Consider the following 16,916-nt stretch of genomic DNA (forward strand, 5'->3'; position numbering starts at 1 on the left):
GTCTCCAGGCACCTGCCCGGTTCTGCGTGAGAGCTGTGTTGTCATTCGGGTCCTGTTTCTTGTGCTGCGGACAATGAAGACTTTATCTAGGCAACTGGGGCTAAGTGACCTTGATTCACTGGACTCTGGATTGACGCCCACTTCCTGCCCAGGCGGGACTGGTTGGCACGGGGCGGTGTCCCAGCCACGCCCCCTCTGTCCTCCACCGCCGCCCCTAGTCCTTCTGGTGGACACACGCGTGCTTAAGTCAACTTGCACCGACTTGTGATGCGAGGAGTCAGAAATGCACAATTCCTCCTTGTGCTTCTTCCTGAGCGGCCGGGAGGTGATGAAACCTCCCCCGGGATGAAAACAGGACGCCGTATCCCTGCAGTTGGGGGCACGTTAATGTGTTTGCCGGCCGTGGCACGTCTCTTTGTGGCTCCCCCTTGTAGTTCCTCGATGAGCAACGCTGATTCGATAAAACAAGCTAGGCAATATTGCTTTTTTTAACTATCTGTGAAAGTTGAATATAGTTGGTGTTATTTCTTCTTTAAGTGTTTAGAAAACAACCCCTAGGCGGCCATCTGGGCCGTGGGGGTGTGGGTGTGTGTGTGTGTGTGAACGTTTTAATTTCCTCACGAGATACTGTGCTCTTCAGAGCTGCTCTTTCTTCTTGCGATACTTTGGGTAGGTTGTGTTTCCCAAGGAATTTGTCTACATCTACACTTTAAACATGATTATCAGCAAGTATTCGTCACATCTCCTGTCAGTATCAATGTCACAAACCAGGGATGTGAAACAACAGAAGTGCTACCCTCCACCGTCCGGCCGCTACGGGCCCTGTGTCAAGGGGTAGGTGCTGCCCCCAGAGGCTCCGGGTGGCCCTGGGCTGCACGGCTCACCCTGTCTGTGTCAGGCCGAGACTGCCTCCTCCTGCTTTTCAAACCTGTCTCCTCAACACCACCAGTCATCCTGGATCAGCGCCCACCGGCCCCAGGGTGACCTTGCTTGAACTTGATGACTTCTGCAAAGACCCTGTGTCTAAATGAAGCCACATTCACAGTTTTGAAGTGGGTTGAGATTTGCTTGTGATTCTGCCGGACGTTCACGCGTCTTTGGGGAGAATACGCTGTGTGGCTGTTGGGTGTGTGTTCTAGCATCCGCCGGTGAGGCCAATCTCGTTACACATGGGTGCAAAGTTCATTTGTCTGCACTGAGTTTTTGTCTTTGTCCACTCATTCCATCAGTTACTGAGAGGTATGTGCGAAAACCCATTAGCGTGGACGTTCGTCCATGTTTGCTTTCAGGGACAAGGGTGCCGGGGCACATGTCCTCAGAAGGGCTTGTGGCAAGGCGTCTGGGTGGCTCAGTGGGTCGAGCGTCCGACTGCGGCTCGGGTCATGATCTCTCAGTTCATGCGCTTGAGCCTCGCATCAGGCTCTGCAGAGCACGGAGCCTGCTTCGGATTCTGTGTCTCCCTCTCTCTCTGCCCCTCCCCCGCTCACACTCTGTGACTCTCTGTCTCAAAAATAAGTAACAAAAACTTCCAAAAAATTTTTAAAAAGAAGGGCTCATCAGTGGTGCGTTCACCCGGTGAGCCAGTGTGGGATCCTCTCTTCTTGCCTTCTCTGGTATTAAACGTGTATTTTCGTTATTCTGTTTCCTCCAGCGGCTTCCTGCGACTCTCGTGGCTGTGCCTGGCTTGTTGGGGTGGGTGTTCACATGGTCACCTCTCACCTGTGGGGCCCGTGCTCCTGAGCAGTTGAATTCAGTAGACGGACTTCGCGTCTCGTGCGTTTGCCACCACGCCGTGTCGCCGTCACTGTGTGCGTCCTGACCCACCTCCCACCTCCTCCCCGGTTAGTGCAAATCTCCGTGCTGCTGTCCGGAACCGCCTGCCTTCAGCTTGGGAGGAATTTTCTCGGGTGTTGTTTCCTGGGAATGTCATTGTCTTCCCTCGTTTTGCAGGACTGTATTTGCTGGCGTGGACAGCGAGGTGGCCAGCTGTGGCCTCCGTCCCGTGGTCTGTGGCGCCCGCGGAAGCCGACGTGGCAGACGCTCTCTGGTTCTGCTTCTGTAGTGTGTGTGTCCTCCCTCCCGGGCGCAGGAAGTGGCAGCCACGCGGTCTTAGTCAACCTGCTTTCCATTGTTTTCTCTGCGCTCATCACACTTTGACATGTTTTCGGGCTGTGACGCTTGTCTCTGAGAGGACCTTGCTGGTCACCTTCGAGGTTTTGAGCTATAAGGCCCGAGCGACCTTGCTGTGCTCCAGTCGTGATCAAAGCTTTTTTTTTTTCTTAAATGTAGTTTTGACTCATTGCCCCAAGAAAATAGAAATTAATGACTTGTGGCATTTACACAAAAAGTATTTCTCTGTGGATGGTGGCGAGGCTTCTAGCACTTTCTCTGTCAGCTCTCGTGTGATTCAAGCCAAAAATTTAATGTTTGAACGAGGCACTTAAACCCAGAGATAGTTATCTCACTCAGAAACTGTGGCTCAAGCACACTGCCCCTTTTCTCCCCCTAACGGAATAGAGGAAAGTCCAGAAAAAGGTGAATTTGGGTTCAGGCTGCCAAGCAAAATTGGCAGTTTCGAGCTTGAGGCGACGGCTCAGCCGGTTGGAAACCGTCCAGCAGGCAGAGCGCGCTGGGTCTCTGTGTGCCCTCGCCCCCGGCTGCCCCTCGGGGTCCACGGCCCCCAGACACGCACACGGGCCGCGCCGGTGAGGAGATCTCAGCCCGTGGCGGGGGGCCGGCGCTCCCTGTGTCTCCGGCCGGTGGCCTTGCTGTGCGGCCGCCCCCGGGGAGGTGCAGGGGGAGGGCTGGCGGGAGGCCTTATGCATTTCTCGGAGGGCCCTCCTGCCTGGATCCTCGGGTGTGTCTGCCTCCAGGGGCAGGGCGGCTGGAGCTGTTACACCCAGACGCCCAGGACCCGCCCAGAGCCCGGCTCCCCTCCTCGGGGCTGGCGTCTGCGCAGGCCCCCAGCCCTCCCCCAGAGAGAGTCCAAAACCCTGCGCGGCTCCCCACCTTCCTGGGATGATAGGTGTGACCTTGAGAGAGGCCGTTGGTCACCTTATCAGTGCTGTGGATAATAATAGGATCGAAATCACCGCCCTGGGCGCCTGACTGTGACCTGCTTATCTCGGCCAGCAGCAGCTTGTTTAATTTAAATGATTGTGAAGTATTTTTGTCTCAGCAGGGCTGGCTCACCCTGCAAGCTAGAAGGTATGGGGAGCGTCCCCTTCCTGTGGGCCCAGGGAGACGCCTCCCGCCTCCTCCCAGAAGGCTGGCGTGGGCGCCCGATTCCTCACAAAAACAGGAACATAATCCCGATGCTTTTCTTTCTTACTTAGACACATTGCCTGGAAATCGCCCCACCTCCATCCAGGGGACGTCACTTAGTGAAACACGTGATTCGCAGTAGCCAAAAGGTGGAACCAGCCCCCGTGTCCGTCGACAGACGGATGGACACAAACGATGTGGCCCATCCGTGTAGTGGCACAGTGGTCAGCCTGGACACACGACGTGGCCCATCCGTACAGCGGAACAGTGGTCAACCTTAAGGAAGAAGGATACCCTGCCACCTGCCACGGCATGGATGGACCTTGAGGACCGTGTGCTCCGTGGAATTGGCTGGTCACACGGGACGTATCGCACGTGACTCCCCTGTGTAAATCATACGTAGAGTCAGAAAGGGGCACGTGGCCTCCAGGGACTTGGGGCCTGGGGTCCGGGGTCAGCGTTTCACGGGGACGGAGCTTCAGTCCTGCAAGATAGAAAGAGTTCTGGGGGCAGATGGTGGTGACGGTTGCACAACAATATGTTAAAAGGTAAACTGAGGCACCTTACAGGTTTTGGGTTTTTTTTTTTTTTCCCCAGAGTTTATCTGGAGCTTCCCCAGCAGGAGTGCGGGAGGGGTTTGTACAGGACAAAGCCAGGAGGTGACCTGATGGGTCATAGGGCACGTGGCCAGCTTATTTGTGAGGCTGCCTGCCTGCCTGGCTGCCTGCCTGGCTGTTGTCAGGCCCCCTTCTCTGTTTGCGCATCAGAGCACCCATCCGGCGGCCTCCTTGTTTGACTGTGTTAACACTCGTGAGTGTACTTAAAGCCCCTGAACCACAGTTAAATATGGTTAAAACGGCCAATTTTTTATTCTGTGTATTTTGCCGTAATTAAACAGAATCCATTTTTCAGAAAGGGGAAGAAAAGTCAAAATGCAGACGTTTTTGTCCAGATGCGAGGTTGGGTGAAGGAGGCAGGGAGGCCCGTGTGGTGGCAGGATTCATGGTAGCCACGTCCACAGGGCTACATGCCCACACACGGTCACAGCGTGGCACTGGGTCGCTGTGACAGCCCCCAAGCTGGGGTCTTCACCCCCCACTGACTACATTGTGTGAGACCCCGATGCTTGGCGGCTTTTCAAGCTGCCTCCCTCCCAAAAACAGTCACCCAGGCCCTAGCATGGTCCTGAGTGGGGGTCCCGTCCTCAGAGAGGATGCTGGTCTGGTCACGAGGACTCTAGGATGACCCAGTGACCACCCCCACGGGACTTGGGGACAGCGGGGGTCACCACAGGCTCCCATGAACAATAGCCACAGGCCGTGGTGGCCAGCCTTGGCCGTCCCCACAACGTCTCAGGAGCCTCAGGAGGGGTGAGCTCACAGAAGCAGGGTGCCGCCACCGTGGGCCTGGGGGTTCAGCTGCCGTGGGAAAGCAGTCTCCAAGGCGGTGGCCCCTGTGCAGGGCCACCTGGGGTGACCTGGGCAGTTTGTCACTTTGGAGGGGTCACTCCTCCAAAGAAGGGACAGCAAATGAACAAGGGCTGGGGTGGGGGCGGCAGGGGTCTGGTTAGTGTTTGGCCGCTGGCCCCGGCAGGCCCCTACGGCCTCGCGGTGTCGAGGCCATACTCCGCCTCCCCAGGGACAGGGTCCAGGGAGAGAACCTGGATGACCAACCAAGACCCTTGAGCAGATGCTGGCCCTGGAGGAAGGCCAACGTCTTCTTGGACCTGGTGTGTTCTGTCCACCCACCTCCCTGCCTCTGCACCCCTGCACCTGCCCGTAGCCGGGGTCTCCTTCTCCCAAGTGCCTACCCGCTCCCCACCCCCCCGCCCACCGCACCAGCACTGTGCACAGCCTACCTTCCTCCTTGAGGCCTGGAGACCTTGCCTCCTACACCAGATGGAGCCTGGGATGTGGGGACCCACTGGCCCCCACTTTATGTGTCCAGGGACGGCCGCGGTGCCTGGCACGGTGATGCTCGGTGACGGACTGTTGAATTCTTAGAGGAACTGGTCAGCAAAGGAGCTCACCTTCCTTGGGGGTCACATGACCCCTACTGTTGCACAGCTTGTCCGGACCCCACCGCCCGGTGTTGGGGGGGGGGGGGGGCGGCGACCACAGGACACTCGGCCAGAGTCCCTTTCCAGGCCGGGTGTGCACACAGCTGCCCTTTCCTGGGAGAGCCCGTGCCAGCTACTGAGGGTGGCCCGTGGCCCTGTGTCCAGGGCTCCGCCTTCAGGGCCTGGGCGAGGTGTGGGTGGGCAGTGGGCTCGGGTCCCCGGAAGGGCAGCTCCAGTCTCCACCCCCTGCCCGGGGTCTGTGGACTCTCGGAGCTGCCTGCTGTCCCAGCCCCCCGCTGTGCTGTGTGACACCTGGCATCCACTCGGCCTTTCTGGGGCCCACAGAACGGGCATCATTGCTGTTGCTATAGATGGTTGTCTTCTTTCCCTGTGAGTAGTTGGCACAGCACAGATAAAGGCCCTGAGCCGCGCCCGCCAAGGGAGCTTTGGGACATTTCCTGCCCCAGGGCTTGGACTCATGAGCCCCGGGGGCTGACAGACCACCCACCTGGGACCTCCCGCCGGGACAGGTGCACCAGACGGAGTTCTTTGTCATGTGATGGACAGTTCTCGCTGGCGCTCACCCACAGAAGGACGTGGGAGACGCCGCCCTGGGTGGCCCACTGCCAGGGACACAAGCGACTCGGGGCAGGGGGAGGTGCACCTGGGGCCTCGGGCTTGCTGCCCCCTCTCGTGGAGCTGAGCTCCGTCCCAGGGCATCGGGCTGAGCCCACCTCCGCGTCAGAGGCGGCTCTGAGCTACGCTTTCTCCCCCCAGTAAGGTCACACACGGGACCCACCGCGGAGCCCAGTGGTGTGCCCAGGGCCACCGTCCTGGCGCCTGGCCCTGCCTGCACGAGCTGTCATTGAGCTCTGCGCCAGCACGCATTTGCACAGCTCGGACCCTCCCGTCCGTCTCCCGCCTGGCTCGCGAAGACTGCGCCACTCCGAGCATCCAAGTGTGTGTCTCTGTGGGAAGAGGGACCGGGGGCTCCTGGCCAGTGTGGGGGGGGGGGGGGTTCCGAAGTGGCCACACGCTTCCCACGCCCCGTGTGCAGCACAGGCGGCCCCCTGATGAGGTGCCGGTCTCTCCTTACTGATCCGTGGGGCTGTCCTTACAGACTCCGACACAGGCCTGGGCTGGCTGCGTGGACGACCGACCGTGGTCCTGGCGCCCCGGGGGTCCACCTCTCACTCTGAAGGGAGCCCATCGACGAGCAGAAGTGCCTGATGGTAAGGGAGAAGAGTTAGGCAGCTTTTCTTTCCGGAACAGTGCCTTCGAGGCCGCAAGGGAATCCCATGGCCACCATTTTAATGTCAATCTCTTTCATGGCCCCTGACCATAGACTGTGCTCCTGCAAGCTTGGGGCCTCCTTGATGGTGTCGCCTCACACCCAGGCCCAGCCTGGGGTGGGAGCCATAGGGGGTGTCCTGTGAGCCTGCCTGGGGAGCTCAGTGGGGGCCTGGGGGTGGAACCTGGCCAGCACCGTCAGCAAAAAGGTCCCAAGGTGACATCAGTAACACACACCACAACCTGGGAGTCCCATGTGATGGCTGTGAGGGGGACCAGTGGCTGGGAACAGCCTGCATGTGGACCTCAGGGGGACAACAGGGTATCTGGGCCTGAGGGGAGGTCAGGGGCCCCAAGGCCCAAAGCTGGATGCTCCTGTTCCCCCCCCCTCCACCCTTCACCCCCCCCCCCCCCCCGCCCCATCCCCTGGAACTCCCCTGGGGAAGTCCAGAGGCACAGGGCACACTCCACAGGCTCCAGAGAGGGATGGAACCTGCTGTGCCCAGACTGCGGCCGGGGTCGGGACCGTGGGAGCCCCGGGAGCAGGCCCGGGGTGGGTAGGTGAGGTCCAGGCACAAGGCCCCGTTGCCCTGGCAGTTTCCACTGCCCCTCACTACCGCCCGTGACACCGGCTCCTGTGGGAGGGGCTGAGGCCAGGTTGCCGGCCAGCCTGGGCCCCAGAACACTGGTCTGGGTGAGCCGGGCAGGAACGGCCAGAGAGGTCACACTGAGGGTATGTGGCCTCCGACATTTCTGAAGGGGGTTTGATGGACCTGCGTTGCTGAGCAGGAATGCGTGCCTGTCCCTGTGTTTCCTCTGAGCTGACGGCCCGGCCCTCGGGGGTCTGGGCAGGCAGGAGGGCCCCGCCTGTGCTGGCGCAGGCCTGCTGGTGAGGCCGCCCCCACGTTGGTCCCCGGGAGGGCTTTGGGGAGAAGGCAATCAGGGCCAGCATCTCATGTTCTCAGCCCCCGAGGGTGTTGCAGTGAGCTTCTCGAGTTTCCACCAAGATTTACGTGAAAAGAAGTTACTTGTGGAACCAGAACAAGGTGTGACGGCAAAGCGGTGTTTTGGCGTCTGAAGCTCTAAAGAAAGTGGGAGGCCTTCCTTTGTTCTTTGATCACGGGTGTCCCGACCGAGGGGGTGGGACGGGGGCACAGGAAGCCTGTGCACGAGGACAGAAGACCGAGCCTGGGTGTGTCCGCAGGGCAGGGGACGGTGGGGCCCCTGGGGGGTGGAATCTTCTCGTTAAAGGGCTATAAACCCCGTTTAGTGCTCAAGTCCTACAGGCTTTCTACCTTCCACGCTCTTGGAATGTTACTTGCATCTCGCAAAAACAACATGAAGCCCCAGCAGGGTTTCCGGGGTGCTCTGGAGGTGGGGATACCACCTTCCTGGCTCCAGATTCCGCCCTGCAGACGCTCCTTCGGCACCGCCTCCCACCGGGATCCGCCCGCAGGGTGGGGGCAGGGTGGGGCGGTACAGCCAGTCAGGTGGCAGTGGCCATCAGATTACCCTCCAGGGGGCATTGGAGGCTGTGGAGAGGACAGCGTTTTTAAGACACGGCCATTTGTCACTTAGAGCTACAAAATTATTTTGAAAGCTTTCCAAGCTACAGAAAAGTGCCACAGTCGTCAGAGTGCTCACACCCCCGACAAGCCCGTGAGTCCTCTCCCTCCGTGGGCCCTTCCACCTGGCGACTCCTGCCTTCTTGTTCCCGAGTCCTCAGGTGACAGTGACGTGTTTGAGGAGTCAGGCCATTGTTTTGCAGAACTTGGAAAGCTTGCCCCTCCCTCCTTGAGAGGGACAGGTGTCCCCAGGGCAGGCCGCAGGGCTTCTGAGCCGGGAGCCGCCCAGAGGGGCCAGACTCAGGGTCACGGGGAGGAGCCTGGGGGGTCGGTGTGAGCCTGGGGCGGAGGGGCCAGACACAGGGTCCAGGCTGCCACTGTGGCACTGTCTGGGCGTCCACTGCCCCTGAGTGCTGCCCTCTTTCGGAGCCACAGCCTGAGGGCCAGACTTGGGGTCTGCAGGGCCCATCCTGGCCGTGGGTGGTCCCCTCAGACAGAATTCTCCCCGTCCCACCAGCCCCGAGGGTCCTGGTGCCACAGAGCGGTGAGGACTCCAGAAGTGGCCTCTCCCCTCCAGGGCTTCTGTCCCCCCTCTGCCCTCACATCCCACCCTGCCAGGGACGGCTCGCCACACTTGTTCTGACCAAGTAACTTTGGCTTTAGGTAAAGGGGTCTCCCTCCCCTCCCCTGCTCCTGGAGCCTTTCTGGTTCTTTCTGCTCACCCCACTTCCTCCTTATTTCCCCTCCCCCTTGGCCCTCAGTCCCAGCAGCAGTGTGGGACATCTGCTCCCTTTTCCTCAGGACTGGCCCCAGGCCCCTGGGGTGTGCACCTGGGTGGGTGCCAGGCCGTCCCGGCCTCAAGGCGCTGACTTACTGCCCGAGGTGGTCCCGGGCCTCCCAGAGCTGGCCTCTTCCCTGGACCCAGGGCAGCCGACGCCCCTTCCCTCTCACACCCTCCTTGGTGGTTCCTGGACAGCGAGCTCCCGGGCTGCAAAGATGAGCTGAAATCTTGAGCCTGGAAAGTTGGAGGGTCAGCCACAGGCTCTGAAAAAGAAGGGAGGAGAGAGTCCTCTGCCAGTCCCCCAGCTCCCTGTGAGTGGCCCTTAACCTCTGGACCTCAGTTCCCTCACCCGTGAAGGTATTGGCCCCACTAAAGAGTTCCTGTGGTCACCTGGCCCTGGCCGCAGACCACTAGGGTGGAAGGGGGCTGGCAGTCCCCTTGCCCTTGCAAGCTCCCCCCACCCCGGGACAATAACTTGAGTTTGGAGAGGCCTGGTCACTGACCTGCCCAGCACCTCTGGGCAAGGTGCCTCTGTTCCCGCACCCCTACCCTTCAGCACCACACTCTAGTTTTGCTGAGCGATGCCCGCACCGTTCAATGAAGCTGGCCCTTCTCTGAGAAGGACACCTGGAACCCGTCTATATTTTGGGTGGGTGGCCTTTTCCCCACCTTTCTGGCTGCTGCCCCGGGAAGGCAGCTGAAGCCACCCAATGCCTTCCACCTGACACTCAGACCTCTCTGGGGGACCCCTGTCTCTCCTTTGTGGGAGGCAGGGTGTGAGGACAGACAAGGTACAGTCCTGGTCCCCTGCTGGCCCAGGCCAGCTGCAGAAAGCTAGTGCTCACACTGGGTGGGGGGTGGGAGCTGGGGGAGGGAGGGGAGTCGGGCCACCCTACTGTCTTCTTTTTTCTGTCTTTCATTGGAAATGGATTTTCTGAATTTGTTTTTATAGTGTTCGGTTGTTAATATGAAAAAAGGAAGAGAAAATGCAGAACTTTGTAATCCCCAGGACCTCCCAGCTGCCATTTTTTTAGGCCTATCAGAACATTCTCGCACATTTTTCAAACCTGATCAGACCACTCTGGTTATCCTGTTATGGTGTGTATGGTGAAATAGTAGACGTGTTTTGGGGTGGGTCACTGCACCAGATGCCATAACTCACTTTCCTTTTGGTGGACGTTCTGTTCTCTACTTTTCCCGTGTCCTTTGTTAATGAGTGCACCAGGGGCTGGAAGATAGGGGGCCGGTGCTTCCCAGGGCTGTGCGTGGCCTTCCTTCCCTGGCTGCAGGGCCCAGATGAAGGAAAAGGAGGGATCCCCAGGGTGGAGGCCGGGAAAGGCAAGGCCGGGGGTCCTCTGTGGGCCTGGACCTGTCTCAGAGCTTCGGGAACTTGTGTCTGGGTTCTGTCAGTCGAGGACTGAGCCCCAACAGCAGCCTCTGCCCCCCACCCTATGCCAGGCATGGCTCCTTAAGGTTGTGGGTGCTCCTGAGCCAGGCAGGGAGGAGGGAAGGGGGAGACCAGATCCGCGCACGGTGTGGTGAGCGGGTGGGGGGTAATGCTCTGTCCTCGAGGGGGCCAGACTGCGTGTGGGAGGACCTTGCGGGCGGAGGCCTCCAGGGAACGCGGCGGCTTGGAGGCTAGTGCGGGCAAGGGCCCCCTCCGGGCAGGGTGACAGAGCAGGAGCGGATTGTCACCCGCTGGGGGAGGCGCGACCCCGGGGGCGCGGGCCGTCCCCGAGCGCAGGCTGGGGGAGGGGACCTCTGCGGAAGGCGCCCCGCCCCGCTCCGCCCCGCCCCGCTGCGCGCAAACTTTTCCGGAGGCCTAGGGGGACGGCAGGTGAGGTCACGTGGCCAGGGGGCGGGGCGAGCCGCGCCGGGGGGCGGGGGCGGCCGGCGCGGACCCCGCCCCTGCTCCCAAGTCCCGCGGCGCGTCGGCGGAGCGCGGGCCGGAGCGCGGGCCCGAGCCGGAGTCGGAACGCCATGCCCACCAACTTCACCGTGGTGCCCGTGGAGGCGCGGGCGGACGGCTGCCAGGACGCGGCGGCCCAGGGGACCGAGGGGACCGAGGAGCCGGGGCCCCCCGAGGGCGAGCCCGACTGCCAGAGCCCGGGTGAGCGCGGCCGCACCTGCCCGCGGGACAAAGGCGGAGCCGGGCTGCGCGGGGCCCGGGGGCGGCCGGGAGGAGAGGCAGCCCCGGAGGGCGCGGAGGGCGAGCCGGGAGGGGCCGGGAGCGGGGACGCGGGGAGGCCGGCCTCCTCGAGGAAGGGGTGCGGGGCTTCCTTCCACCCACTCTCCCCAACTCCTTCCCTTGGAGGCTCCCCCTCCCCACGGTCCCTCTCTCCCCCTGATCTCACCTCCCACGAACCCCCCCTTACCCCCCCACCCCTGTCCCCACACCCCCACTGCCTGCAGAGCCCCCTCGCCAAGCCTGTCCCCGGGGCTCAGGGCCCCTGCTGCGCCTATGCTCCCAGGGACTGTGGGCTCCGCTTTGCTGCCCCCTGCGTGTCCCAGCCCCACGGGGACACAGGAAGCACCTTCTTTCTCGCACTCTCGGTGGGACGGGAGGAGGTATGGGACGCCCGGTGTAGCTATGGAAACGGGGAGGGGCCTCGCCCTGCCTGAGAACCCCCAGCCCCGGGTCCCGCAGTCTGGGTAGGGCCGCGGGGTTGGGGCCGCCCCAGTGCCTTCCTGCTTCCTTTCCGTTGCCTTTGCTCTGCCCTTGCGCGCTGGGGCAAAGGGCTCCGGCCAGATAAGCCCCGGCTGGGAGCCCAGCTTTGGGCGCCGCCTCGCCTGGCCGCCGACAAACCCGCTCTCTGGGGTCGTCGGCAGGAAGGCCGGCAGGTTCCCACGGGCTGGGGGAGGGGCCGCCCCGTCCTGCAGAGCCTGGCGCTGGCCGGCGAGGGTCCTCCTCACCCTCTTTGTTTCCGGAATCAGGAGACGTCTAGCGCTTTCACTTTCTCTGGGGGGGGATCCCGGATCCCCGATCCCCGATCCCCCAGGCCTGCTCCCTCTGTCCTGCAGTCTTCAGACCCCGGGTTCTCTGTGGCTGATGAACGGGTCACCCTCAGTAGCTGCCCTCTAGAGTTGGGGGTCGTCAGAGTACAGCCCACAGCCCCAGGTCTCACTCCTCTGCGGTTGGGCAGAGGCTCCCTGCTCCAGGGGTTAAGGAAAGAGGGCCTCAGACCGCCGGGGGCCCTCTACCCTGGCTGGTTAGGTCAGGCATCTCCTGAGAGCAACCAGTGTCAGGTGCCCCGGGGAAGACGCTGTCCTCATTGGGCTGTCCCTCCATGTCCTTGTCTGCCTGCGGGGGTCTGGGGCTGGTCACCGCCCCTGCCGGGCTCGAGGGCTTGAAAGCGGGTGGCCTGTGAAGGCAGTCTGGGTGCCCGGCCCTCCGTGGTTCTGAGGGTGCTCCTGCGTGGTCTTCCTGGGCGCACTGTGTTACAGCGGCCACATCAGGTGCATCGTGTTCCCAGAGGAGCCTCTCCTGCCTCCTGCCCCCTCTGGGGGTCCCGCTTCCCGTCAGCCGGCCCCTTCTGCGGCGGATCGCAGTCCTATCTTTCGAGACTTGGAGTGCATCTTGTTTTGAGGTTGGGGTGATTTTCTTCCTGCTCATTTCCTCCTGCCCGAGGGCTCGAGGGCCGGGCATTGCCGCTGCCCGGAGAGCTGGGCCTCTTGCCCAGCTGGGCTGGTGGGGGGCCGGAGTCCGAGCCCCCGCCCACCGTCTCATCCTCTGACCCCTTCAGTTCTGTCCCGGGCTCCTCAGGAACCTCACTGCCTGTGGGAGCTGAGTGTCGGGAGCTCAGGCAGATGCCAGGCGTGGGCCGCGTGCTTGCCTGGTGACGAAGCCTCGGTCCCCGGGCCGTGCTCTCGCTCAGCTGAGCCAGCACAGAAGTCAGCTGGGTCTTTGAGTTTTGTGTTCTCCGTTCTTCATCTTCCCTCAGGAAGAGACAGGGTGGAGCCCCCTGCGTGGTCACTGCTCGGGGAGGGGCCTCTGCTAGGCTGGACTCTGATGTTGCACGTGAGCTTTCAGAGCTCATTTGGTGCTCAGGGTGCCATGTGACTGGCACTGTGTCGTGTGGCCAGCGTGACGGTCACTCCAGTGGAGGAAAAGTCCTTAGCGAGCTGGGAAGGCCCGGCAGGAGCCTCTCCCGAAGGCTGAGATCCCCGCCAGTGGCCGAGCCTGGCTCCATCACAGGACCGCTGGTGCTTCTGACTGGCCGATCCCCTGGGGAATCTCCTGGCTTTCTGGGTGGGCCTCCCGGTGGTGGTGGCGAAGCAACACTGAGGGGGCCCTTCTGGGGTGTTTTTGGAAGCCCGGAGCTGTCTGGAAATAGGGGGCCTGAGACTCCAGCTGGGGGTCAGGGGCCAGGGTGTGCTGAGAGCGGGTGGGAGTCAGGGAGGAGTACTGCTCCGCTCCTAGGCCCCCCTGGCCTGGCAGAGCTCGGCGGGACTGTCGGGCGTTCCCTGCGTCGGCTGCGGTCCTGAGCTGGACGGAGCCTTTACGCCATCGGCCTGCCGCAGCTCCACGCACACCAGGCAGATGCGTCATGAAGCTGGGTCCTATCTTGTGGCCGTGGAGGCCCCCACTGCTGCCGGCCTTCAGCATGGAGGCTGGAGGACGCCAGCGCTGACCTTAGCTGCCCGGCTGGTGGGCCTGTGGCTGGTGCTTTAGAGCCAGGAAGACATGGCCCTTCACCCGGGTGGTGCTTCATGCAGGCCTGGGCACGGGGAGGCCAGGGTCAGCACCGGCTTCTGCCGTGAACCCTCCTTGCCTCCCTACCTGCTTCCGGGGAGGTAGGGGCGCGTTCTGGATGACACCTTTGTCTTGCCTGGGGGGCGGGGGTGGGGAGCCGTGCCTCCCTGAGGACCTTTAATGTCCTGCATTTGTTGTGATTGGAGATCGCAGGCGGAAAAGATGGGTTAGTTCCGTCCTTTGGTGTTGTGTTTCTTGGTGGAAGTATCTTCCGGGAGGGAGGTGGTGGGGAGTGCGGATGCTTCTTTCCTGACTTCCAAGTGTGGGGTTTTTAGGGACTTCTGGGAACCTTCCTGAGTGTTGGGCCTGGGTGAAGACCCCTCCAGGCCCCGTGGGGGCTCTGGAGCTGGCAGGTGTGCAAGTGAGGCGTGGCCGCAGGCCCTGGGCCCCCACGGAGGTCGGTGGGCTCAGCCCTTGGAGGGTTGACCCGGCTGGTAGCCCTATGTCCCCGTCCCTGGCTGAGACTCCTGTTCCTCACTCCCCAGGGCTCTGACCCCAGCCTCGTCCTCACCCCATCACTGTTCCCCTTTTTGGATTCCTGTCTGTGACTTCTGCTCTGCAGCTCAGCTCCTGGGGCCACCCAAGGGTCTCCTCCCGGCCCTCTGAAGGGGGCTCTGCTTCCCTGGGCACGGCAGCCAGGGCAGCGGGCAGCGCTCCGAAGCCACGGCCCTGGACCTCAAGTGACTTCTCTCTCGGCGCCGCGGGTGGCTGCTGCCCGGGGTGGGGGGTAGCAGCTGCCGGAGTGGTCGAGCTCGCCTGGGGTGGGGGCAAGGGTTGAGTGAGCTGTGTGGTTCTGGAGAGCGGCCAGGACGGCGGCTTCCGGGTTCGGTTCTGCTGGGCGAGGACACGGGGTTTCAGGAAGGGAGGGAGGCGGCCCGCCGTCCCGTTGGCAGAGAGTCCGTGGCTGGCGCGAGCTCCCAGCACCGTCTTGGAAACGGCTATCAGCGGTCATTGTGTCTCATTGTGTCGTTGAGGGAGAGGTCGTGATACTAGACGGCGGGTGGGGGAAGGGGCTACCACGCGTGCGCGTGTGCCCAGACTCGGTTTCCGGTGGGGAAGCGGCAAGGTGGAAGCACGCGTGGGGCGTGTTCCCACGTCTCTGTGCGCCTGTTGGGCTCCCAGACGGTCTTCCTGGGGGAGGCCCTTGCCTCGACTAGGTCCCCTGCTGGGATCGTGTGTGTGCACACGTGGGCTGTGTATCCGTGTGCATGTGTGTGCACGCATGTGGGCTGTGTGTGCACGCACGGGGAGGCGGGCACAGGGGCTTGGTGGTCACGTGGTGTTGGGGTATCAGGGCATCTGTTCTTGCCCTCTCAGCCCAGTGATGTGGCTGGAGGTGTCACTCAGGGGGTGTCTGTTGCCACCCGGGCTCAGGAAGTGGTGGTGAGACACGTCTGTGCCTCTGATGTGAGATCTGTTCCCATGACCATTATGAGGAAACTTGCCACATAGATCCCTGAGTGTGTTCTAGAAAGTTCCCTAGACATTCTCAGTGTGATGCTGCTATGCTGGGATGGGTATCTGAGCTGTGGACACCATTGGCCGTGGTAGCTGCTTGTGGGGGGGTGGCTGCCGTGAGTTTGGCACGAGGGGCGCCCGTGAGGGTCTGCCTCTCGTGGCCGCTCCCCGAGGGGCTGCGCGGTTACAGGGCCCGCAGGGCAGTTCTGTGAAGACTGGAGCGTCCACCACGGCTGGTGTCCATTGTGGCCTTGGGTGCGTCAGTGTTCAGATCAGCGTGTGTCCTGTTCCTGGGGACGTGGAGGCTGCGGGGCCAGCACATGATTTGAGGTGCGTTGGGAACAGTGGAGTGCCCTGTGGTGCTGGGTGTCAGCATGGCCTCGTGGAAGGGGACGCTTGGGTGCCGGGATGGTGGTGCCAGGGGGAGAGTGGCCAGGGGGCAGGCTAGGCCTCTCCATGCGGAGACCAGCCTGTTCTGGTTCTGATGTCCCTGGCTGTGTGGCTGTCCTGACTGGGGGGCATCTCTGAGCTGTAGCCTCCCCGTGGGGGTGGGGGAGTCCTGGTGAACCCCCGACCCAGTCACCGTTCGCAAGGTGGGCTGTGGCTGACCCCACAGACGGACCCTCTGTTCACTTGGCCTTCCCTGGTGACGTGGGCACTTGGGTCTGTGGCTGTGCCTGTATCCGTGTGCTGGACCAGCAGGGGTCAGGCTGTCTGGGTGATCGGTGGCCCCCCTGGAATGCCGCCCTCCCCCCGGGTGTGTGTGAAAAGCAGTGGCCTCCAGGGTGAGCCTGGCCCCAGACAGGGAGGCGCGATGAGTCAGAGTTTGAAGCCACGGGACACTGAGATGACCCAGGGGAATTCCGTGGATGGGCCGGCCGGCGTGGAGCCTTGCTGCCCAGTGCAGGGGGTGGTGGCCGGTGGGGGCGTGGGGTATGTGGGCTCTGCACGGACTGGGAGGCCGGCCTCTCGTGCCTGTGAACAGGAAGGAGCCGACTCTGGCGGCTGCGGGGCTTGGATGTGGAGAGGCCACTGTGCTGGGCGTCCTTGGACACCGTCACCTGCCTCTCTCTGTTGGGGGTGCTCCGTGGGGCCTGTGCGTTGTTGGTGTTGTGGGCACGGTCAGAGATTGTGGGGCCCCCTACTCACCTTGCTGAGGGGCTGGGGGCCACGGGGCATTGCCCACCCTCAGAGGTTAAGGCTCAAGTGAGTTTCGGGGTATTTCTTTCAAGGAAATGGCCTCAAGTGTTCCCTGCTTACCCTGTGTCCCTGGGGGGTGTGGATGGAGTTCTCGGGGCGTTAGGTGCCCCACAGGGGCGGCCGGAGTGGGCCCGAGGTTCTCGTGCTCGGTGGGATCCTGCGGGTGAGTGGCGGGGGGGTACTGCCCACCGCAGAACCCTCTGTCAGGGCGCATGACTGGGTGACCCCTGGGCGGGCCCAGGCTCCTGCGTCGGAGGACTGGTGACCTTGGGCCAGGAACACCTTCCCAGGGCTGCTGTCCGTGGGGGCCGCCGCAGAAGGCCGTTCCTCATCCCTGCACAGCTGGGGCAGCTGGCGTTCGGTTGATTGTGATTGTGGGGACCCTGGCCCAGGGTCTGCCACTGTCACCCACAGTGGGGTGTGCGTTTTGCGAGCCGGGTCGGGCGCTGCAGCCGTGAGCCCGCAGGGCAGAGCGTGCTGTTAGGTGTTACCACCGCCCAAGGGCAGGCGCGCCGGCTGGGCACCCCCTGCGGTGTGTTGCCATAG

The 16,916-nt window shown here is 62.5% G+C and overlaps 1 protein-coding gene across 5 annotated transcripts in view; it reads left to right on the forward strand.

Moving 5' to 3' along the window:
- The window catches only part of SLC12A7 (solute carrier family 12 member 7), a 68,362-nt gene that overhangs the window by 18,595 nt on the left and 32,851 nt on the right, over nt 1-16,916 (forward strand). For 2 of the 5 annotated variants that reach the window (XM_027073447.2, XM_027073456.2), the window contains exon 1: nt 10,937-11,069. The exons of 2 other annotated variants lie outside the window; for them this stretch is intronic. In XM_027073447.2, the coding sequence (XP_026929248.1) occupies nt 10,940-11,069 (130 nt within the window). In that variant the 5' untranslated portion in view covers nt 10,937-10,939. Of the gene's footprint in view, nt 1-10,936; nt 11,070-13,935; nt 15,501-16,916 lie in introns of those variants that run through there. One more of the 5 variants, XM_027073465.2, reaches the window with a different exon arrangement.

The sequence above is a fragment of the Acinonyx jubatus genome, chromosome A1 (assembly GCF_027475565.1).
Source record: "Acinonyx jubatus isolate Ajub_Pintada_27869175 chromosome A1, VMU_Ajub_asm_v1.0, whole genome shotgun sequence".
Classification (NCBI taxonomy): domain Eukaryota; kingdom Metazoa; phylum Chordata; class Mammalia; order Carnivora; family Felidae; genus Acinonyx; species Acinonyx jubatus.